The sequence below is a fragment of the Octodon degus genome, unplaced genomic scaffold (genome assembly GCF_000260255.1).
Source record: "Octodon degus isolate 3935 unplaced genomic scaffold, OctDeg1.0 scaffold00079, whole genome shotgun sequence".
NCBI lineage: Eukaryota > Metazoa > Chordata > Mammalia > Rodentia > Octodontidae > Octodon > Octodon degus.
In genome coordinates this window covers 5,980,184-6,003,840 of record NW_004524655.1, presented here as the reverse complement: position 1 = coordinate 6,003,840, position 23,657 = coordinate 5,980,184, and the positions used below count along the sequence as shown (strand labels likewise).

General features: G+C 49.2%; 1 protein-coding gene across 1 annotated transcript; it reads left to right on the top strand.

Annotated features, from left to right (window-relative positions):
- Positions 1-3,340: 3,340 nt before the first annotated feature.
- Positions 3,341-22,682, top strand: Rab35 (RAB35, member RAS oncogene family). Its single transcript, XM_004636244.2, has 6 exons — positions 3,341-3,553; positions 9,016-9,066; positions 13,664-13,787; positions 18,333-18,457; positions 18,533-18,657; positions 20,450-22,682. Exons 1-6 carry the CDS (start codon positions 3,502-3,504, stop codon positions 20,576-20,578), a joined length of 606 nt encoding a protein of 201 aa, XP_004636301.1. The 5' UTR covers positions 3,341-3,501; the 3' UTR covers positions 20,579-22,682.
- Positions 22,683-23,657: the final 975 nt, after the last annotated feature.

Below are 23,657 nucleotides of genomic sequence, written 5' to 3'. Positions count from 1 at the left end.
AAACACTTTTGGGCTGGGGAGATGGCTCAATAGAGTAAGTGCTTTCCTGGCAAATGCAAGGGCCTGAGCGCAATCTCCGGTTCCACAAAAAAAAAAAAAAAACAAAAACAAAAACAAAAAAACTTCCAGGGCTTCCCAACTGTAGTGTCTAATGGACAAATAGGTGGTATTGCAAAATCTCATCTGTAAGCTGGCTGCTCAGAAGAGGAAAAAGCTTGATATCCTTGGTACATACCGATACCGATCAGGGTGTAGACATTTACATTCATATATATATATATATATATATATATATATATATATATATATATATGTATATATGGAAGCTAGAGAAAGAGCCTGACAGGTTTTTAACAAAACTCATGCAACAGTGGTTGAAGTAAATGTAAAACAATGTTTCTACAGGAAAGTGTACTCAGATTCATTTTGGGATGGCAGGCACATAGCCTGGCCAGCAGGGACTTTCCCCTCCAAGCCAAACTGATAATTCTCAGGGGCTGTGACAGCGGCTGTCTGAATACACTGGGCATTCAAGGCTCTCATATTCTGGTGTCATGAAATCTTTATGATGAAATCCTTTCCCCATCATTCTAGTAGCAGTGATAGCTTTCCTGCTCTGAAGTCGACAGCTTACTTGACAGCAATTTTACTACAGTATCATGCATTTTTAATTCCTCATGAGTATTTCTTAACTCTAATACAACAGTGAACATTTGGAGGGAAACCGTTCATGGATAACCTCTACAATCCATGAACATAATAAACAGAAAGCACCTGCTACTGAATAATTGGAAAAGTTAATGCCTGTTGTGTTCCAGTGGATACATTCTGGGAAAAATCTAGCATCTTCCCTTCATAATGGCCAATAATGTTTTATTTCCCCAAAGAATTCTGTAGCCCTCATAACAAGAACCTGCCTTGGGAAGGTATGGAAGAGCCTACAACAGGAAATGGCTGGAAACATGAAGTCAGTGCAAAATTACCTTAACACTGGTTACTGTCGCACACAGTATGCCAGGTCACTTAACCTCATAGCCACGGTATTCTGTGAGGAAACTGGGGCTCTAAGACAATAACATAGGCAACAGCTTTTTAGGGGTGGGACACAGATTTCAAAACTGGGATTAAAACCAGTCTTTCTGACCTCAGAGAAGGTTGTGAAGATGACAATGACCAACTGCCTTATAGGCACTTCAATGCTAGTATGCTTATCTGATGGTTACCCTGAGGCTTCTTTATTTCCTAAAACCCTTGGGACAAAGGAAGACAACACTTCCTTCCCAGGTCTAGGACTTTTCAATCAAAAGCACAGCAACTCCTCTCCCCAGTCCACACCTTCAGATTCCAAGCCAAGGTTCATCTTCATCACACTCATTCTGTGCTCCTGGAAAAACAAGTACGACCAGAGACAGACACTCTGCCTGCTGCTAAAGGATCTTGCCTGTAACACTGTTAATAATGACAAAAAATCATGAACTGCATGCACATCTACTAACAGCATGAGTTAAGGGATAGGGCAACCATCAGAGGGAGTACCATACCATGCCATGCAGCTGACAGAAGTATACTGTTAAAGATTACAAAGCAATATCCATGTTTGTATTGGTGTGGAAAGCTATACATTCAACTATTTTTTTTTTTCGGAACCGGGGTACATTCAACTATTATAAGCATTTTGGGAACAAGAACTCTACCACTAAGGATGTGGATCCCCTCTTTTTAAATCTTTTTGAGACAGGGTCTAGCTGTGCAGTCCAGCCTGGACTCACAGTCGAAATGATCCTTCTGCCTCAGACTCCCCAGCGTTGGGATGATAGGTGTGCTTCGCCAGCCCAGTTAAGCGTTTTAAGGTATCCAAGAAACTCTTAACAGGGGTTAGCTGTGAGGAGTGGCTCAAAAGGAAAATCTGACTTGAATTGTTTGGTATGATTCTGTACTGACCCCATCCCAGTTCTGCAGATGGAACTCGGGTGCTTTACAGTCTTTATTTTGAGATTAGGTCTCCTTAAATTGCCTAGACTGGCCTTGAATTTGTAATCTTTTCGCCTCAGTCTTCCCTTTAGCTGGGATTATAGATGTAGATGTTAGGCGTATATCTACCTTGTAGTTTTTTTTTTTTTTTTTTTTTTTTTTTAGAGCAGAATATATTTATTGTGGGAAAGAAAGCTCCTGTCGGAAAGACAGAAAGGCTGAGCAGGTTACCCCTGATTTTTTTTTTTTTTTTTAAACAACGATTATTAGGGCCAGGGAGATGGCTCAGTAGAATAAGCGCTTGCCTGGCAATCGCAAGGGTCTGAGTTCAATCCTTGGTGCCGCCAAAAAGAACCCCCATACACTCGGAAAAAAAAAACAAAACAAACCAAAAACAACGATCATTACTTTTATAAAGTGAAAGAAAAGGAAGTTTGATAAAATAGGTAGACTATCCAACAGGTGCCTGATTTTTGGAAAGGGACAGAGTTATCAAAAACATAATAAGGAACTTAAAACTCAACAGTTCCATAGTAGGATGGCAGTGGAAACAACCTTCTAGTTCTAAAGGGCTAAGTGGGAGCTCATTGTGAAACTGGAAAAACCTGGAGCTGAGGTGAGGCGCACTGCTCAACTTCCGTTCAGCCCTGTCCTCCCTAACCGCACGGTTTTGCGAGACGTGTCTGCAGGTGGTGTGAAACTGAAGCCGAGGCAGAGGCTATTTTCGGTGCGTGGGTGCCTCTCACACAGAGGGTCACCCACTTCCTAGCTGCACCGGCCTCCGACTCTGCGGCTGATGGCTCCAGAGGTCACAGGGCTGGTGTGTGCTTTCGACCCTGCGCTGACCTCAAGCCACACTCCGAACAGCGACGCTCCAGAGGACGATTCCGAAGCTAACGAGGCAGCCACCTCGGAGGTCCAGCCGCGCGGAAGCGGGACAGGCGCCCAGAGGGGCGGGGTACCAAGTCTGCAACGCCACCCCAGTCCCGGGACCAGAGGAACCCCGCCCCCCGGCCGCTCCGCGCTGGTCGTTTCCTCTCCGCAGCGCGTGCCAGGGTCTTGAAGGTGAGGGAGTGAGGACCTCACAGACGGGCTCCTCTGGCAGCCTGGGCTTCCTTCGGGTAGAGCTGGACACTGGCTGCACCCCTCAAGTACTCAGGACTGCAGACCGCGGCGGCGAGAAGCACGGAGGAAAACCGGCCCACGCCCTCCCGGATTTGGTTAAGGCGCGTGCGCGGTGCGCGTGCGCGACGAGGGCGCGGCCGGCCAGGTTTGCGGCTGCGCAGAGGCGGGCCCAAGCCCTGCGCCTGCGCTGTGGCGGGGCGGGGCGGGCAGGAGGGAGGCTGTGGCACCGGCGGCGGCTGCTGAGGAGGAGGAGAAGGAGGAGGGGGAGCAGAGGGAGGTGTTTCTGTCAGTTCCGGCTGTTTGTTCGGGAAGTGAATCCGCCGCTGCCGGAGCAGCCCGGAGGGAGCTGCGGTTCGGGAGGCCAGTACCGACCCCGCCCGCCTGCGCGCACCGCCCCCGCCCGCCATGGCCCGGGACTACGACCACCTCTTCAAGCTGCTCATCATCGGCGACAGCGGTGAGGGCCGCAGCGGCCGGAGGCGGCGCGGGCCCTGCCGGGCGCGGCCCGCCGGGGCCTCGGGGCGGGCGGGCAGGCGGGCAGGCGGGCAGGGAGCTGCCGGCTCGCGCGAGGCCGGACTGCCCAGCGGCCGCTGGCCCCCGGGGCGCAGCGTGGGGAGGCTGGGGAGCTGGGCGCGGAGTGGAGGGCCCGGGAGCGCGGGGTCCACTCCCTGCTCCGGCTCTTACTTCACGTGTGACCTTGGTCAAGTCGCGCGATCTCTGGAGTTGGAGAGACCTGGGTTCGAGTCCTGAGACTACCAGCTTCTGCACTGTGTGACCTTGGGCAAGTTGCTTCACCTTTCTGAACCTCAGTTCCTACATCTGAGAAGTGGGGGACTTGCGTCGTTGGGTAGTGTACGTATTCAGTGTGGTCAAGTAGGCAAAGTGCTTGGTGCCTGCGCTGGTGCATATAAGCGCTGAATAAATGTTAGCTAGTATCATCGTTTACATCGTCGGTATCTTTGGTGAGACTTACTTCTCCGTGAACTGGAGACATTCTTAGAACTTACCTCCTGGGATTGCAGTGAGTTTTCAGTTGCACTGAGGTTTAAAGACAGTTAAAGCACTTCACACTTCTGCTGGATTGTTAAATCTGTGCATGGTCCAGTTTCCTCATCGGTGCAGTGGTATAACCGTAGATCTGCCTCACAGCGCAGTGTGAGTGGTTCACTGAGATGATGCACACGTAGTATTTTATTTGGTAGCTGACTGAGCCTGGCACACGGCAAGTGGTCAGTGAATGCTTTCTGATACCTTGCTGTCTACCAGAGGGGCTTTGGGGGTGGCCCGAATTACAGGAGTGTTATAGCCAGCAAGTGCTTAATAGTATGTACTTGTTTAATGAATGAACATTGTGTCTCCTTAGCAAAGATAGACTCTTTACTGGCAGAAGTTGGAGGGTTTTAGAGGTGTTTGGAATATGACGGGTGAGCTGGTTTATAGGTGACCAAGAGGTCAGAGAGGCAGGGCCCAGAAGGTTTATGGGAACTTTATATGATGTCCATCCAGGAAGGAGACTTGGGTGCAACTAAGTTTGTAGACCAAGCCTGAATCCAGTGGAGAGGAGGATGATGTGACTGGAGGCAGAGGCCAGGTTAGTTCTAAAGCCCATAAAGTTAAAGAAAGAGAGGCCCGGGTTCTTTTTGAGAACCAGAATATAGGAGTGGTGGGTGACAGTGTCATAGATAAATAATGAAAGTGGGTAATGTTTGTCTCACTTGTAAAGCTGGATTAGGATGTGGTGGGTTTGGATCAGGGGAAAGCTGGCTTAAGGTTTCTGTGGTTGCTGGTGGAAGGGAGATATTAGGGGAGAAGTTAGGAGCTAACCAGTGAAATAAAAGAGTAACTGGGGATGGGAAAGGGCTAGAAAGGTGGAGGAATGATTGGTTGTGGTTTGAATGAAAGAAAACCAGGTGAGCTGTGTAGTCTTGCACTTAGACACTTGGCACTCCTGGGGTTCTGAGGCTTATGCCTTTCTTTATAGGATTTGCTTTCCATCCTGGTCTTGGTTCTGAGTGGTTGGTACCAGGGTGATTTCTGTCCTTTTGGAATTAAAATTCAGTCTACTGTGATCGAAGATCTTCTTTGTCTCTCTACAAGCCATCTGGGCCCTGAGCACTGATATCCAAAAGCGAAAGGTCTAAATCCAGCAAGAAGATGCACTTTATTGGCTTTTCTTCTGTGTAAAACCTAGGGGATGGTTTTGGCCTGCTTTCTCACAGTTCATTTTGCATGGTGTATTGATTTTTCACCCAGAAGTCAGGTGTGGGAGAAGACTCGTTGGGTCAAGATTTATGTGGTTTGGTTCCTAGTTCAGTCTGAGCATGCAGGCCTGGGTTGTGGAGAGGAGATAGATTGTCGTGCTATTTGATTTCCCCAACAAATAGCTGGTACTCAAAGCCAAACACGGGACTGAGAGCTGGTAGCCATGGGAGTTCAAAGTAAGCTTTTCGGTGGAGCAGGAACTGACATCATCACCCTGGGCTCCTTGTATGTATGCCTCCCTAAGGTACGTCAAGTGATTTCACAAACACTCTCTCATTTGATTCTCACCCATTGCCCATGTGGTTTGTCAAATAAGGAAACTAAGGCTTAGGGGAGGTGACTGGCTTACCCCGAATCAGAAGCAAAGCCAAAAACTGAAGCACATCTATGATCATGTGTGTGAGAGCAGCTGGTGTGGGGCTGGTAAACAGTAGGCCCTCAATGGGTGTTAGTTTCTTGCTTTATAAATCTAGAGTTCTTCCCACTCCGACATATTGTACACACTTCTGGTATATATTTCCTTAGCTTTTGTATCTCTTCTTTATGCCTGTGGTTTTATATTGTCTTATGTTCTTCTGACATTGAGTTTGATCAGTAACAGCATTCCCTCTGTATCCATTGGGCCAGAAGTCTTCTTTTGTAGGACCTCATGGCCATCAGAGACCTTGTTAAAACCCTTCAGAGGCTCATAGAGGGGAATGTGACTTGCCTAAGCTTATACATGAGAGAATTGTTGAAGTGGGATTAAAAGTGAGATCGCTTCCCTTGATGGTTGAGCTAAGGGTCCTCGGTAAGTTGGAACTGAGGATGAAGCGCCTGTAGTCTCATGGAGGAGCATAGCCAGGTTGAAGGCTTTAGTGTGTCTGGCATGAGGAGGACCAGAGGCAGCACTCAGGGGAGCATGACAGTGACTGAGTGTGGTGTCCCCTGGCTGCCAAGAGGCATCCAGGGCCACAAGGGCCTGTGCTTCTTGCAGGATAGGAAGTAATAGAGCTGGAGTAGTTAAGGGAAGCTTTGGTTGTGGTGAAAGTAGATTGGTAAGCTCTGCTTCTTTCTTATGCCAGTGTTGCAGGGTGCGTGCTAGTAGTGTGCTCTCCAAGGAAGCCTCTTGCAGGAGTATTTGGGAAGATGGCATGTCTCAGTGGATTTCTGGGAAAGCAGTATCAAGAGGTTGGTGTCTTGTCCAAAGCAGGGCATGTGGTGACTGTAGCGGTTAGTGGGTTTTAGTTGTGCTTGAAGAGGAATTTGGGGATAAATGGAGGGGTGCACCAAATTACACAGTTTTTGGAAGCTGCTGTGTCATTGCAGAGAGCACCTCTCCCTTGACTGTTGTAGATATATGAGAGTTGGACAAAGTTTAATTTAAATACAAGATTCAGCCGGGGAGCTAGCTCAATGGCATAAGTGCCTGCCTGGTTAAGTGCAAGGTCACAAGCTTGATCCTTGGTACTGCCAAAACACATACATACATACATATATACATTCATTCATTCATACATACATATATACATACAAGATTCAGTGCTTCCCCCTCCCCCCATATTTGAAAACTACTATTTTGGTTTTTGTTAATGCTTCAGTAATACCCTTAGATAGCAATAGCTGTCAGTAAGATTGGCATTTATTCAGTCGTAAATGATGTGCATAAGTGCTGGGCCCAGCTTACAGCACTGTGAATGCACAGAATAAATGAGCCACAATCTGCATCCCAGAGGATATCGCAGCCTAGTGGCCTGGACATGAACTTTTAGCTGAGTAAGCTGGACCTAGAAGACTCCAAGAGGAAGCAAGGAGGCAGCAGGGCCAATGGGGTGCTGGTGCCAGGCAGAATGCTGTAAGGACCCAGCCCAAGAACTAGGGCTTTCCTTAGGCTTAGCAGGAAGCCTCACATCAGAGCAACGAGGAAGTACTTCTGAGCAAGAGGGCCCCAGGCCTGGGCTGCACAGCAGGTGGTGTGAGAGTGCAGTACCAATCTTCTCAGGAGAGCCTTGCCCCTGGGGGCCCATCTTTGGGAAGGTAGGGTCCACCTGTGTGCAGAGAAACAAGACTCCAAGAAGTCTGGAGCATCCTGGACAGCAGAAGTGATCCTCAGAGGGGACAGCCTCGAGAGGATGTCAGCTGTTGTAGTGCGCTCAGTCTGTAGCAGTGGTTTATAACTTTGGTTATTGGAGGTTAGGGATGCAGCCGTGCCCTTTTTGAGAATCAGATTAAAGCTGTGGGCTTCTTCCACACACAGGAATGTGCCCTCAACTGCATTTGCATGTACATAGTTTCAGGGCATTTATGAAATTGTAGGTTAAGATCTCACAGGTTTGATGTTATTTCCATAAAAAATTTCATCTTTACAAAAACAAATACAGAAAAGGCAGGAAAACAAACTAGTTAAAACTAATAAAAATGAGGGGAAAATCCTAACAGGAGTGAGATGTGGGAGCCCCATGGAATGGCTTTATTCTCTTTCCTGAGACAGGATCCAAGACTTTCCTAGCAGTCACACTGGGAGTTAGTCATGGCTGGGAGTTAGTATATGGCTGGCTGTCTTTCTCTCTTTCTTTTTCTCTTAGTTTTTTGAGACATGGTTGTGCTATATAGTTCAGGCAGGCCTTGAACTCACTATGTAGCCCAGACTGGTCTCAAACTCTTGCCGGTCTTCCTGGCTCAGCCTCCCTAATGCTGGGATTACAGGCACACACCACCATGATCGGCTCTGAGAGCCCTGGATTTGGATCTTGGCTCCATGACTTCTTGGAGTCTTAGCTACCTCATCTGAGGAGATGTAGTTAATTCTGGGTGTATCAGAGTGCCCACATGCTTTGGAACTTAGGCATATTAATTCTTTCCTTGAGAGGCTGATTGGTCAAGCTGGACATATGGGTGGTGGGGTTAGGGGTTGAGTAGACAGACCTGGGACAGGTAGACACACTCGACAGGCCAGAATTGCTGTGTGTTGAGGTCAAAGAGGAAGCAAGGCTATTTGAGGAAGAAGCAGCCACAAACTGATGTCTTAAAGAGCCTGAGTTCATTAGGCTGGTGTCCTGATGTGTGTCTGGCACTGACTCCGCCAAGTAACATGGCCGACACGTGGGTCTAGCTCCCATGGACCTCCATTTCCTCACCTGCAGAATACCCCTGCAGAATGGTTTCAGGGATTCTTCATAGTTCTGCAGTTCTTCATTCCAAGCTACTTGAAAACTGAAGCTCCAAAGGTTAAGATGCTATGTGTGCACCTCCTACCTCTCCATGATGAATATATTCATGCACTAATTAAAAACAAAAAGAACAACAGAAAAGAAAACTGAAGCTGCATGTGTGGTGTGAGGTTTTCTAGGGTCCATGTTTCGCATACAGTTCGGGGTGGGGGGCAGCCTCATTTGGTTGTCCTCCCTCCTGCTTGTCTCTTGTCTGGTATCTCCCTCTTTGGGGCCTGGGGATTTGGGAGCTGCTTGTCTTACACAAGGTGAAGGCAAAGATACAGGAACTGGAAGACTCATTCTTGATGGCTGGCTGATTCAAGGGGACAGGAAGTGGCCTTGAGAAGAAACTTGGCTGTACTGAGTTTCTTAAGAGCTGGGACCCAGGCAGTATCTTATTGAGGATGGCTGGGGCGGGTGGGAGGGACCCACTAGCTTGCTTACCTTGCTGTTTTCTCTCCTGCAGGTGTGGGCAAGAGCAGTTTACTGTTACGATTCGCAGACAACACTTTCTCAGGTGAGTCTTTCCTTGGTATTTCAGTTTTGAAATATCTTCTCTCAGCACTAGAAAACACTTGCTCTTCTCTATATAGGGAACTTTCGCTTTTTGGCTGCCAGGGGAGGAAAAGAAAGGATGGGAAGCTTAGGTCAGAACCCTTTGATTGGGGCTGGGGAGATGGCTCAGTAGAGTAAATGCTTCCCTGGCAAGCACAAGGGTCTGAGTTCAAGCCCCAGTTCCACCAAAAAAAAAAAAAATTCCTACAGGAAGATGTTGGTAATGTGAAGAACGACAGTCATCTCCGCTCCTGCCCTTCTGCTGCCGTGGGAGCTTCTGCTCAGTGTAGGGCATACCTTTTGATTTGTTTTTGACTCCATCTGCTGTTTAGAAACTTATCCTTCTCTTAGTCTATGATCAGCGATGGTAAACCTTTTAGAACTCTCAGTGATGCAGACAGCCCGCGGTGGCACGTGTGCTGAGGTTTGCCACCACTGGAACCAAGAGTGTGCTGCTTGTTGCTGTCTACAGCCCCCTCTGGTTCTTTTTAGTGGTTGTGAAGCATACTGGGCTGTGCAGCTTGTTGTGCTGTGCATGGATATACCGTAATCCATTAGTGATGCTCTTTTATGTGTGTGGTTTTTGGTTGCTTCTGTTTCAAGGGATGCTGCATTACTGAGATACGTTGTATGTTTGTTCTGGTACATGTAGCTCCATAGGAGTGGAGTTACTGGGTCATAGAGTCTGTGCATTTAAAGTTTTCCTGGCTTCTGCTAACTTGTCTTTCAAAGAAGCCAAGGAAATTTATATTCCCACTGATGAGGTTGAAAAAAACGCCCCTTTTCAATTCTGATCATTGCTTTATTTTTGCTAAGCAAATATGCAAAAAATACTGTTTTAAGTTCCCCAGATCACTGGTAAACTTATTTATTTATTTATTTATTTATTTATTTATCTATTTATTTTTGTTGGTACCAGGCATTGAACTCAGGACCTTGGACTTGCCAGGCAAGCACTTATTCCACTGAGCTATCTCACCAGCCCCTAAATTTATTTATTTATTTATTTTTTGATCACTGGTAAAGTTAAACATGTTCCTGTTTGTTAAATAATTTTTAATTCTGGGGTTGTTTTTTTTTTTGCGCTTTATTTTATAGAGAGAATAAAAAATAGTTAAAAAAAGAAAAAAAAGAAAAAACCCATTAGCAACAATACAGAATTTCACTAAGCAAACTGATTTGAATTCAATGATGGTAGGTGAGTTTATCAGATATAAGTATGCAGAATTGGTCAAGAAATTATGAAAAATTAAAAAGGAGAGAAAACAAATTTGAACATTAACTGCTCATTTCAGTAGGCCAGCAGAAGTCAGCAGTACAATTACTCAAGCTATCTTGTGTGTATACATATGTATGTCTGTTTGCTTGCTTGCTTTCTTCCTTTCCTCTTCTCCCTGATCCCAGGTGTTCCTTCCCTCTGAACAGTTTCTTTCCCTTTCACACTATCTGTTGTACCTTACAGATTTTATTTACTATTTCAGGTTCTTACACTAGTGAGATAATATTTACACATGCAGTCTTGTTTATTTCACTTATGAGTATGATCTCTGTCTATAAAAGCCTCTAGTTTATCTTTATTTATAGTTGAGTAATGCTCCATTGTATTAGATATGTTAAATATTAAGGACTGAAGTGTGACTTCTATTTTTTTTTTTTTTTTGAGACAGGATCTCACTATGTCGTTCAGGTTGGCCTTGAACTCACTGTGTAGCCCCAGGTGGCCTCGAACTCACAGCGATCATCCTGCCTCAGCCTCCTGAGTGCCAGGATTACAGGTGTGCGCACCACACCCAGCCTTAAAGTGTGACTGCCTTGTGGGGAATTCCCTTTGATGCATTTAAGGGCAAGTTTTGATTGGGAAGTGATTATATGGTTAATCTTCCCTTTTGGTGGAGAAATGGGTTGCTCTTTCCTCTGTCCAGCGACAGCTCTGTAGTACTGCAGTGTTGGAGAGAGTTGATTTCTCTGTGACTGTGAGATTGTGACTGAGCCTCAGTTGTGGTGTAAAGGAGTTATAATTGTCCATTTGCCTCATTACTTGTAGGATCACCTGAGATAGCATGTCACACTGAGTAGTATAAACACCAGTTGTTGCTGTTCCAGAATGTTAACTACTGGACAGCCTCTACCTATGCTGGCAAACAGCCCTCTTCCTCCTTAATGTTGGTCTGACTTCCTGTCTGATCAGCTTTCAACTCTTTTTTTTTTTTTTTTAAATTTTATTTGTGTGTGTGTGTGTGTGTGTGTGTGTGTGTGTGTCCAGCTCAGCCCACCAGGGGGCAGGGCTGGCTGGCATGTGGTGCTGGGGAATTGAACCGTGGTCCTGTGCTTTGCTAAGCTTGTTCTAAGTAGGTGCTTTAGACCACTGAGCCATCTCACCAGCCCCAGCTTTCAACTCTTAAGAGGACTCTGATTTGCAGTCTCTCCTTTCCTGAGTGTTTTATCTCACTGGTTCTAGCTGGATGCACTGTGGAAGTCTCTACCACTGTGCCCCACACCACTGAGTTCATCTTGTCTGGTGTGGTCTTTCCTCCATGCAAAAACCTTGGTGGTCTTCTCTCACCTAAGTAGAGTTTACAGCAAGTTTTAGCACTGTGGATGCATGGATCCCCTAATTCTGTGGGGCTTTCCTGTGTGTGGGAAGATGTTGTGTTGAATACCTGGGTTAGATCTAGCTGCTAGATGCTGACAATTGTGACAAACCAAAAGCATCTCCAGACTTTGCCGGTGTCCTATGTAGAACAGAACCTGGTAATTTGTTTCCAGCTTTCTTCTCATACTACCTGCTCATTCTTTTGTTTTGTTTGTGTGCTGGCTGATTCACTCAGTGTTTACTGATTGCCTAACTGGGGTTTGCAGTCCTGGCCTGCGCTCTTTGGCATTGGCCAGGCCTGAAGGAGCACTAGGTGTTGATTGGGATTTTGGGTGCCTTCTGGTTGGGCTTTGGCCTCTGTGGGATGTCTTTTCCTAGCCTGATCTTGGTCTTTGATAATCTTACCTGTTCTTTTAAACTAGGTTCAAATGTGACTTCCTCCCCTACCCCAAACCTATCTTGGTCTCCACCCCACCTTGATCCCCCCCCCCCCCCCGCAACCAGGGATTGAACTCAGGCCCTTGAGCTTGCCAGGCAGGCGCTTATTCTACTGAGCCATCTCCCTAGCCCCCTAACCTTGATCTTTCCTATGCACTTGTCACACTTTGCATAGTTGTTGGTGTGTCTTGCCTTCTGTGGGATGTTATGTGGTAAGTAAGCTCTGAATGGAATGAGAACCTGTGTTTTGTTTTTTTTTTTAGTGGCCAGGCCTTTGTAAGTGGGGACTGGACTGTTACCAGACTTTCTCTTCAAATCCATCTTTTACACCCCTCCCCCCCCCCGAACCATTTAAAATGCAGCTCACACCACTGGTTAAAATCCCCAGTGCATCCGCATGACTCACAGGGGTACAGGTTCTTGAAAAGGACAGTGATCTGGAGCTCTGGCTTTGACCTCTTTTGTGTGACTTCCATCTTGGGCTTGACCTCACATGACCCTACATATTCCATTGCTATTTTACTGCTATCTCCTCCACCTGGAGCATGTTTTTTTTTTTTTTGAGACAGAGTCTGGCATTGTAATTCAAGCTAGCCTTTGAACTTACTATGTAGTTGAGACTGGTCTTAAACTTAGGGCAGTCATCTTGCCTCAGCTGCTTAAGTACCAGGACTAGTAAGCGTGCACCACCACACTGGCTCTGAGAACAGTGTTTTTAAGACTGTAGTTCAAGTCCTTTTTGTGTGTTAGGAAGTCAGTTTTTGGGTCATTAAATTTTTTTTGACTAAAATAGAAAAGAAACCCAGGTTTGACTCATTCTCAGGTGACAACTGACATGTCCTCACCTTGGCCATTACAGCTTATTCCTCTTCCCCAGTCATATCCCTTATTTTATTTCCTTTGTAACCTTTATCACTCTGAAATTGTTACCTGTTCTGTGGTATCCTGTCTCGCCTGCTTCATGGATTTGAGGAGAAAGTCTGGTAATGGTCCAGTCCATGCTTACAAAGACCTGGCCACTAAAAAAAACAAGTTCTCATTCCACTCAGAGCTTACTTACCATGTAACATCCCACAGAAGGCAAGACACCGACAACTATGCAAAGTGCGACAAGTGCATAGGAAAGATCAAGGTGGGATGGGGATCAAGACAGGTTTGGGATAGGGGAGGAAGTCACATTTGGACCTAGTTTATTTTATTTATTTATTTATTTATTTGTTTATTTATTTTTGTGGTGCTGGGGATGGACCTAGTTTAAAAGAACAGGTAAAAGCGGCCGGGGAGATGGCTCAGTAGAATAAGCTCTTGCCTGGCAAGCACAAGGCCTGAGTTCAATCCCCGGTTCCAAAAAAAAAAAAAAAGAACAGGAAAGATTAAGATTATCAGAGACCAATTTCAGGCAGGGAAAAGACATCACCCCACAGTCTTCAGCTTCCTTGAGGGCTGTGTTCTGGGGGGAGGCGTCATAGAACCTGAAAGTCTTGACTGAGGCTCCCTGCTGGGCCTTGCTGATGTGCTGACTGTGCAGGCAGCTACATCACGACGATCGGAGTGGATTTCAAGATTCGGACTGTGGAGATCAACGGGGAGAAGGTGAAGCTCCAGATCTGGGACACAGCTGGGCAGGAGCGCTTCCGCACCATCACCTCCACGTGAGTCTGGCCCTGCCTCACTTCCACTTGAACCTCTGGCCTCGGATGTTCTGGCCTTGGATGTTTGCTGGCATGAGTTGAGTGACCGTACTTGTCATGATGGAAGTTTCACTGGGTGGGTCTCCAAGGCTGTCAGGAAGTGAGCTGTTTCTGGCCTTGGTAGAGGGGTTTGATTGTGCCTGGCCTCTTCCTGACAATGTGTCGGGGGTATGGAGACGTGTTCTGGCTGGGTAGGCAGGTGGTGGCTGAGCATCTGCTCAGGTGTCTGGCAGGACGGTGATCATGTACTTGTTCTTGGGCACTCAGCTTTACCCTCTGACCACTCCTTAAAATGACACTAGCAGCTACGTTTGCCTCACCAGGTGTGATGTGCCCTTCCCAAGGCAGTGGCGATTCCTTTTGGCAGTGTGCGGGTTCTGTCATCCATCCTGACTCCTCAAGGTGACTCTCTAGGCTCTGGGAGGAGGATGGCTGTGTGGGAGGCCTTTCCTATGCCTCCCAAAGCCAGTGATGGGAAAGTCTTCACTTGCTGCTACAAGTTGTGTTGTTAGCTGGACACTGGAGCAAAACCCAGCTGTTTCTGAGTCCTGACAGGGGCTCCTGATGCTTAGCCTGTTAATGGATCAGGTTTCAGAAGGAGGATGGCTTGAGGGCAGACAGTTTGGGATTTAAATTTCTGTTCTGCTGTATATCCTTGAGCAAGTTGCCCAAACTCTGTGCTTCTGCTTCTAGGCCTATTTATTTTCGGTACTAGTGATTGAACCCAGGGCCTGAAGCAGGCCAGGCAAGTGCTGTACCCCTGAGGTATGTCCCCGGGAGGTTATCTTTTTTTTTTTTTTTTTTTCCCCGTAAGGAGGAGAGGTTTGATTTGGCATACTCCCAGCCTTTATGTTTAGGGTTTTCTTGAATCCTAACATCTGTGTCTGGGTGCCCTGCTCTTGGCACTTTGGGGCTTATGGTCATCTTGGGGAGCTCTCCTGTTGCTCTTCCTCAGTGCTGCTCTTATCTCCATTTGACAGTTTGGGGCACTTTTGAGAAGTCTGTTCGCAGTGGTGGCAGAGCTTGGGCTCCATGCTCTGGTGCCTGCCAGAGATGTGGATACCTCCTTCGTTTCCCTCCAGAGCAGTTCCTCTGAGTGGAAGAGGGAAGTTTCCTGTCAGAGACCCCTGTCCTCCCTTCAGCATGGAGTCAGGGTTGAGCCCAGGCTGGTCCCCTCTGGCCCCTTAGCATCCTTTGATAACCCTCATGGTGGTGGCCAGGCCTACTGGCTGGGCAGGGAGGAGGGCCAGGTTGCCTTGCAGTGTACACAGCTAGGCGAGATGTTCTCTGACATTATTAACTTAGTGGTGAGCCCAGGACCCCCTGAAGCCCTGGGATTTGCAGACCTGGTACTCCCTGAGCACAGAGCTCTGAGCTTCCTGAATGAGGGCTCTCAGGCCTGGGTGTATTGGCAGGGGCCAGTGAAGACTATAGAGCAGAAGGGTAGGGCCTCAGGCCCCTGAGGCTGTACTGACACCTAGAGCTGCGGGCCGGCTGGAGCCTACAGGTCCAAGCAGGAGACCCTTGTAAGGAGGTTGAGGTCTCCAGATCTGGGCCCTGATCCCACTCTTTCTTATTCTACCTGTACTGTCTGTCACTAAAGACATCACCTACTTTATTTCTTTTCATCCCCTGTGAAGAATCTTACGCTTATCTCTATTTTATGGCTAAGAAAATAGGCCCAGAAAGGATGAAATGAATCATGGTTGCTTAGTCAGGATCAGAACTGAGGTCTGTCTGATGCCCAAGCCAGTGCTGCTCCATGGCACACCAGGCACGGGGGTGAGGGCACATGGCCTCTTCCTAGGAGTTAAAGTCAGTGTGTGTGTGTGTGTGTGTGTGTGTGTGTGTGTGTTGCTCAGGATGGCAGAGGCCTATGGCCTATGGCCATGGAAATGCTTGGGCTGGGTACAGGTGCTGGGGTCTGGGGTGTCTGCTCAGCCATCCCTCATCGCCAGGAAGTTAGCTCCTTTCCAGGCTGAGCTGTGGAACTGCTCCTTTAGTTCTCAGTGGCCTGGGGGTAATGTGTGCTTTTTCCTGGGTGTAGGAGAAGTGGGGCGACCTGCATGGAGGGGGCCTGCAGCCACTGGCTGAGCCCGCACTAGCTGGCCTGCCTCTGTCTGAAGAGTGTGAGATTTGGGCATATGTTATAGCTGGTGGTTTGGCCCTTCACGCTGCAAGAGGCACTACAGGGCCCACCGAGGGGCCACAGGAAGACTAAGCCCCGTGATGGTACAGGGAGGGGGCCGTCCTGGAGCACAACCTTTTCGACTCAGGTTGTGGAACGAGAACCTGAAACTCCATCCCATGAGCCTGATGAGAGAACCCACTCGTTATGGCCGTTCAGGTGCTCTCGCTCTGTCCCTGGGCCGCTGAGGTTGGTTGGCCCTGAGAGGTGCACCTGGGGAAGGAAGTGGGGTGCAGGGCAGAGGGAGAGGGCATGAGGAAGGCTTGGAGTCCTGCTGGGCACCAGCATTCCAGCGTCACTCCACTGCCAACCGTAGAGTGTCCTGACGGGTGAAATAGCCATCCGGACACCTGCTGGCTGAGTTGTTAGATCACTGAGGTCGGGAGCTCTTGGCGCCAGCCCCACGTGGTGTGAAGCTAAGTTTTGGTGGATGGAAGCTTCTTGCTGGGAACGGGACATTCAGAAGCACTGGTACCGTCCTTGCCAGAGCCCAGTCCAACCACACCTTCAGCTGAAACCCCTGCTCTCAGATGCAGCCCTTCAGTGGGCCCCAGAGCAGGTGGAGGTTCGCGGGAGCAGCAGGGGTCTTTGTGCCGCTGTGATCTTCACCAAAGGAGGGGTTGCAGAGGCAGCCTGCTGCTCACTTTTCTTTGCTGGCAGGGGACAGACATCTGTCCTTGTCCTCGTGGCTCTCAGTGCACATTTCTGCACCTGCCCTGGATGTGTCTCCCAGGCTGCTCAGTGCTGGGCAGGCACTCCGGACTGCAGCTGCAGGTGGGCCGGGTCCGGACCTGGCCTGTTCCGGATCCCAGAGCTGAGACAGTGAACTTACTTGGTTTCCCCAAAGTCAGGGAGCCCTGCACCCTTGGAGCACAGCTGTGGGCAGAATGAGGCACCGGTAGATCTCCCTCAGGGTGTGAGGGAGAGAGAGGATGGACACATCTGACCAGCCCCCTGCACGTGGCAGGTGCTCCTTTGCTTCTGTCCCTCCAGCCTCCAGGGCGGCTGCACTGTGCCGCCTCTTGTTTTCCTTATATCTCTGTGACCCCAAAGGAATAGAAGGGACATTAATAGTGATATTGAAGGGTACCCACAATGACCATAAGGCTCCCCAGCCCTTGTGGTGGCTAGTGTTCTCTTTATTACGCACAACTGCTCCAAGTGTTAAGTGGTTATGTCCCTGTTTTATAGTTGAGGAACTGGAGTGTGGCAAGGTGAAAGCAGTAATCTTTGTAAACTCCATAGCCTTTCATAGATGGAGCCAAGGTTTATCTTTGTTCTCAGATCAGCCTTGATTGTGTAGTGCTTGCCACAGAGTTGGCAGGCAGATGGCGACCGAGCTGCACCCATCGGCCTGGCCATTGCATCTTGAGCTGCCCCAGGACAGGGCCAGGAGGAGCTGCCTTCCCTGTGTGCTGTAGGAGCAGGGCTCAGGGCTGGGTAGGTCTTGGCCAGAAGGTTGGGGGGTGGGGAGCAGCCTGTCCCTGCTGGTTTGCATCCTGGGAATAATGCGAAGCCCCCACCAATAGTCTCTTTGGGACAAAGGCTCAGAGGCATGACACTGGGGGTGAAGCAGTGTCAGGGCCAGGGGTGCTGCCTGGCATTGACTTTGTGACGAGCGTCAGGGAAGCATGAGGCCCTCAACGTGTTGGGTCTCCTCCATCGTTCCCTGAAGATCTGGCTAAATGGGGATGTCCATAGTGGAGTTCTGGCAGGAATGTTTGACAGCTTGTCTCCTTGCTGCTGTGGCTGGTCTGGGTTGCATGTCTGCTTGGTGGTATAGTGGGCTCCCTCATCTAGGGGGGCTGGAGCCTCCATGCTCTCCTTGTTGGTGCCACTGATGAGCCAAAAGTAGCAGGAAGGGACATGCCACCTGCCTCTGGTGAAGGGAAGGCAGACTGCCAGGGCTTCATGAATGGTGCAGCAACTTGGGACGGTAGATTACCAAATCAAACTTGAGGAGAGAAGCAGTTTTGAATGTTTAAGCAAGGATAATGAGAACAGTGTCAAACACAAGACTTACCTGAATTACATGAGAAAACAATTAAAATCAAATGAGAACTTTGCAGAGTTTCCAGCTGGTGGCAGACTGCTCAGACCTAGTCTATTGCCCCGGGGCCAGCCCTGCTCCTGAGCTGCTGCGCTGCGGCTAGGCCTGAGGAGCCATTGCAGCCACAGCCCATCCTGCTGGCCAGGCGGGTGCCCAATGTTCGCTTCCTTGACTTCCTCAGGCTGCTGCCCTGCTATCCTGCTGCCCTGCTGGGGGTTGGAATGGGACTGTGCTTGTCTGGACTAAAGCCTGCCACCTGCCCTTACAGGTATTACCGTGGGACCCACGGGGTTATTGTGGTATATGATGTCACCAGTGCAGAGTCCTTTGTCAATGTCAAGCGGTGGCTTCATGAAATCAACCAGAACTGTGATGATGTATGCCGAATACTAGGTGAGGCTGGGCTCTGAGGGCAGGGACAGTGGGGCTGGGGGCCGAGGGGCCAGCTGACTGTGTTCTGCCTTAAAGTGGGCAATAAGAATGATGACCCTGAGCGCAAGGTGGTGGAGACAGAAGATGCCTACAAATTCGCCGGGCAGATGGGGATCCAGCTGTTTGAGACCAGTGCCAAGGAGAATGTCAACGTGGAAGAGGTGAGCCCTGGACAGAGCCAGGTGACCTGCAGGACCCATATGCTTCCTGGGAGGCTGCCAGTGGCCTCTTCACCACCACGGCCCTCACCTGACTCCCAGCCTGCCCAGGTGTCAGAATGACCAACGAAAATATCGTAGTGACGAGCATTTATTAAGTGTCTGCTGTGTTCCAAGCCTTGTAAAGGTCTTGTATGCCAGTAGTCCTCTGAAGTAGGCGTGCCTCCCCTGGTTTTGGTAAGAAAACTGAGGCCCTAAGTATTTAATAGTTTCAGGAATATTACTCACCTATAGTAAGGGGCTGAGTCAGCTTCGATCTGTCCCAACCCAAAGCCAAGCATGGTTTCTATTCCAGCCCTCTGCCTCATTGGCCCTGCCCTCATACCACCGCTGTCACCTCTTCCTGCTTTCCTGTGGCCTCCTGAGCTCAGGTGGGCCTGCTGTGAGGGCCTGAAATGCTCCGCAGATGCTCAGCCTCTGCAGCCTGGCCGAGCTGCAGGCCCAAGGCTGCCTCTCTTGCCTTCATCTGTTCCTGCTGGAAAGCAATTGTGATCTAGTGCGAGAAAAGCCAGAACTCTTGCTACAGCCCAGCCTGGCCCCACTTGCTGGCCTTCGTGGAGCCCTGGCTTCCCTTCCCCATGTGCAGAGTCTAGAGGCTCCAGGGAAGTCAGCCTCCACTGTATGAGGGGACATGGGGTGTATGGTGGTGGGGACATGGGGTGTATGGTGGTGGGAACATGGGGTTCTCTGAGTCAGGCCAGGATCCAAATTGTGGACTCACCCTCTTGTGGCTTCATTTGTTCATCTATGGATCTGGGGGAGTCAGAGTCCCCCCCCCCCCTTCCAAGTTTCTAGGACCAATAGGAATTAAATCAAGTGCTTGGCACGAAGTGTGGTTAGGACATGTTGGCTGTGCATTTTTATGTCTCTGCACCCCCCACCGTGGCTGTGCTTGCTGGTACTTACTCATCTAGCAGTAGAGCACTGTGGATCAGTAGCTTTGCTGGATGTTGCCAAGGGAGGGATGCTGGGTACTTGGGAGAAGTTACATCATGTCTGGGCCTCAGGTGTCGTGAGGTGGCATGGGGTGGGTGGGCTGGGACCCACTCCTGCCTCCAAAGAGCCGGGGATCTTTACCCATCTTGTCAGAAGATTCCATCTCTAGAAAGGGTTCTTCCTCTACTAAAAAATGACTGGAAAATCCCTGAGAGATTGACTGCCCCACGTCACACAGTTCATGATTCTGTTTTTTTTTTATTCTTTATTTTTTATTTATTTTTTGTGTACTTAGTACAATGTCTATAGGGTCTCACTACACAGATCTGACTTGTAGTGATCCTGTTTTCAGCCTCCCAAGAGTTGGAATTACAGGCACTTGCCACCACGCCCAGTCTCAATTGCTGTCTCAGTGGGGCAGGCACAACACTCCAGGGATTGAACCCTGGTTCCTGCAGCTGCCTGAGCAGGTGTTTAATCCCTGAGCTATCTGCCTAGCCCTCATGGTTCTGGTCTTTATTGTTCCTTTTTGACCTTTAAATAATTTACAGCCTCATAAAGAGAAAAAAACAAACAAAAAAAAAAAACCCCTCTAAATATGAAAATAAATTTGCCTTTCCAGGTTTCTAAGGCTTAATAATTTACAGCCTCTTTCTAGAAAGGGTTTTAAGGACAGTTCATAGAAAACATCTTTCAAGTATTAACAGGGCTGGGCCGGGGTACGGTGTGGGTGGTGGGCATGCTAGCCAGCAGGGGCCTCCCTGCTAGGTCTGAGGCAGCTCTGCTGTGTCGTCTCCAGATGTTCAACTGCATCACAGAGCTGGTTCTTCGAGCAAAGAAAGACAACTTGGCGAAGCAACAGCAGCAGCAACAGAATGACGTGGTGAAGCTCACGAAGAACAGTAAACGAAAGAAACGCTGCTGCTAATGCCCCAGTCCACTGCAGAGACTGCACTGTGGTCCCTCCCCCAGCCCGAGGCCCGCGGGGGTCCTCGGGGGACAGTCTCAGTTTTGTGCCGTTATTTAAAGAATTCTCTCCATGTTTTTGTATTGGGAGGCGCCATCGGCACTTCCTCCCCCATCCCCCCAGTGCCAAGAAGCTGCTGGAGGAGCCTGCCCTTCCCCACTGGTGCCCTCCTCCCTGCCGAGGCGCCTGGACCTGGCGAGGATGCTGCCAGCGGAGCGGACTGATTAACCAGTTTGTACATAGTGTATATTGCTTTAACCAGCTGCACACCCTCATCCTGCTCTGGCTTTTGCCTCCTTAATGCCAGCCTGCTGCAACAGACCCTCTCCTGGCCCTCCTGTCCCACCTAATGGCCAGCAGCTTCTGGAGGAGATGGCACCATGTTCTATTCGTCTTGGGCTGGCCTGGGTTGGTGGAGTGGGCTCTGTGTTGCTCATTCTTTCCTGCAGGCTGACAGCTTCAGTCCCGGCATACCGGACCTGACCCCTCTCCAGGGCCTCTGCCTGTTCTCCTGCCCCCATAGTTGCTCTGGGAGCTGGGAAACCTGGCCTTGAGGCAGTCAGTGCCCTCTGATGTCCCCAGGCCTTTGGTGCCACAGGGGAAGTCATTCCTACCCTTTGGCCAACAGGTTTCTTGTCCTGCCTCTTAGACACCTCTGCTACAAACCCAGGGGAGCCTCAGCTTCTAACTTACCAACATGTTTCAGTTCCAACAGAAAGGTAGGGGTGTGTTTGTGCAGAGATGGGGCTTGCTGGAGGCAAGAGGAGCATTATCTTAACAGATAAAGTGAAGCGAAGCCAAATCAGATGAATTAAGTTCCTCATCATTTTCTTACCCTGAGGTTTGATTGACACAGCAGCAGTTGTGACCCACCCCACTTTGGGTCCAGTAGTTTTAGAAAAAGTGAATTGCTTCCTGTCATTGTGGGGCTGGGCCCTTGGTCCTTGGAATGGAAAGGGAATTTGCATCCTTGTCCATGTTGGCCATCCAGGGCCTCTTGCTGGAATTCAAGTCCACAGTGTACCCTGCACACCTCTGAATGTGAGGGTGGGTACCAGGGCTTCTGGACAGTGGGGTGACACACCTCTGAGATTGAATCACTGACAACTATTTCAGTACAAAGAGTAAGAAGACTTCTTAGTGGGGAAAAGTGGCAGTGGGGCTGGAGACATCCTGGTTCTGTGCACCCCAGTTCCTTGGAAGAGAAACCAGAATCGCCTGTGTTTGATTACTGTTCCCCTCCTTCCCTGGGTACTTCATTCCCATTTCCCCTAAAAGGATCACGCAACCTGGAAAGAAATTATTTCAACACCACAATGTGTTTTATTAAATTTCTTTTCCTGGGTGATTTCTAGGCAAAGCCCTGATTGGACAATCACATCACAGATCACTGCAGATTTTCCATGTTAACACTGTGGATGGGTTTTTAATCAATAAAAATGGGGTTTCTTCTCACCTGTCTCTCCACTTGTCCAAACTGTCAGAGCCAGGGTCTGACCTAGGCCTTCTCTTTGGAGCCCCTGGGCTTGGAGGCTGTGGACCTGAGGTGGCAGGTGCCCTGGAGGCGCTGCAGGCAACTTGTCTCGTCTGGAGGAGCCAGCAGAAGCAGGTGTCCGTCCTCAGGGCTGTTCTGGCTGGCTGTGGCCCGTGAGGTTGCACACAGCCCTTGGCTCCTGTAGTGGTAGGGTCGTACTTGTGTCTGAGCACTCAGGTGAAGCCAGTGGGAGTGCTTGCAAATTCAAGCAATAGGGGGGTTGATCCTGGGACCTTCCAGCCCAGGCCAGGAGTCTCATGATTTCTGGCAACTGGACATCGAGACCCAGATGTGTGGGGGGGTGATGGTGAGGACGGACTGTCTGTCCTGCTGAGTGTTAATATGCATGAATGGGGGTGGGGGGGTTGCGGGAGGGGATGACTCTCGGGTAGGCTGACATCTTGGTGGACCTGATGTGAAATTCCTGTCAAACAACTTTTAAATGGTTTGCTAGGATTATTTCTGTATTGAAAGTTTCTAATTATGCTTTTTTAAAAAATACTAAAAATAAAGGTTCAAGCTGCCAAATTTTCTTTCAGGGTCTGTTTGCTGTTCCTCCAGCTGTACTCTATCTGGGTGGGCCTGGCGTTTTCCCACTGGTTGTGGCCAGCTCTTCTTTTTGCCCTAAATCTTGCACAGGTGCCAGTTGGGGCCCTGGGACATCCTTCAGATGCCTTTTTTGAGTGGTTTGCCCAGGTCATGTTCCCCTCTGGACGTATGCAATGGCTGGAAGCACTGGGGTGAGAAGACGCCAGGGGAAGAGCCACGTATTCTCTGTAAGGCTGGAAGGACACAGTGGAAGCTTTTGCTTGGAGGATTTCAGTACCTGAAAGTTTCTGCCACATCTAGGCCTTGTGCTCAGCCTGCAGTGAAGCTAGGATGACAGGAGCCTGTGCCTGAGGGCAGGTACAAAGCAGGGTGCTGCTACCCTTCAAGAGAGGCACCCCCTTCCTGGACTAATTCAGTGGGCACTAGAGTAGAAGGCCTCCAGGTTAGGGCTGCTCTGATAGGCCAGCTGCATTTGGATCCAGCAACCCCCACATACCCAATGACTGAGGCAGGGAGCTCTGTAGAAATTCATTTTATTCTTATTCAGACTATTTTCAAAAGAAGCAGTGGTGCGCTGATTTTTCTAAAAATATGCCTTTATAGATTTATATATGTATATTATAAAATCCATACATGTATTTACATGATTGCTACATACAAAATTACAGCACTGTGATATGTACATATCTATAGGTACATTCTTTCCGCTCATCCCTGCTGTGCTTATCCCGTGAGGGAGGCTCAATGTGGTAAGCAGCTGCGGCCTGGCTGGGCCCGCGAAGCCTCTGAGTCGGAGCCTCAGCAGAGATGTGGGGTGGCTGCTGCAGAAGCAGCAGAAGCAGCAGGCTGCAGGCCTGGTCCTTCTGCAGGCCTGGCGGGCAGTATCCAGAGGCTCCCAGCAGCCTTCCCCCATCCACCCTGTGGTGCCAGCACTGCCCCTGTGGTGGTGCTCTGAAG

Coding starts and splice junctions, on each gene's coding strand:
- Rab35 (XM_004636244.2), top strand. CDS start 3,502: ATGGCCCGGGACTACGACCACCTCTTCAAGCTGCTCATCATCGGCGAC. Junction 3,554..9,015: donor GCTCATCATCGGCGACAGCG/GTGAGGGCCGCA, acceptor TCTCTCCTGCAG/GTGTGGGCAAGAGCAGTTTA. Junction 18,458..18,532: donor TGATGTATGCCGAATACTAG/GTGAGGCTGGGC, acceptor TCTGCCTTAAAG/TGGGCAATAAGAATGATGAC.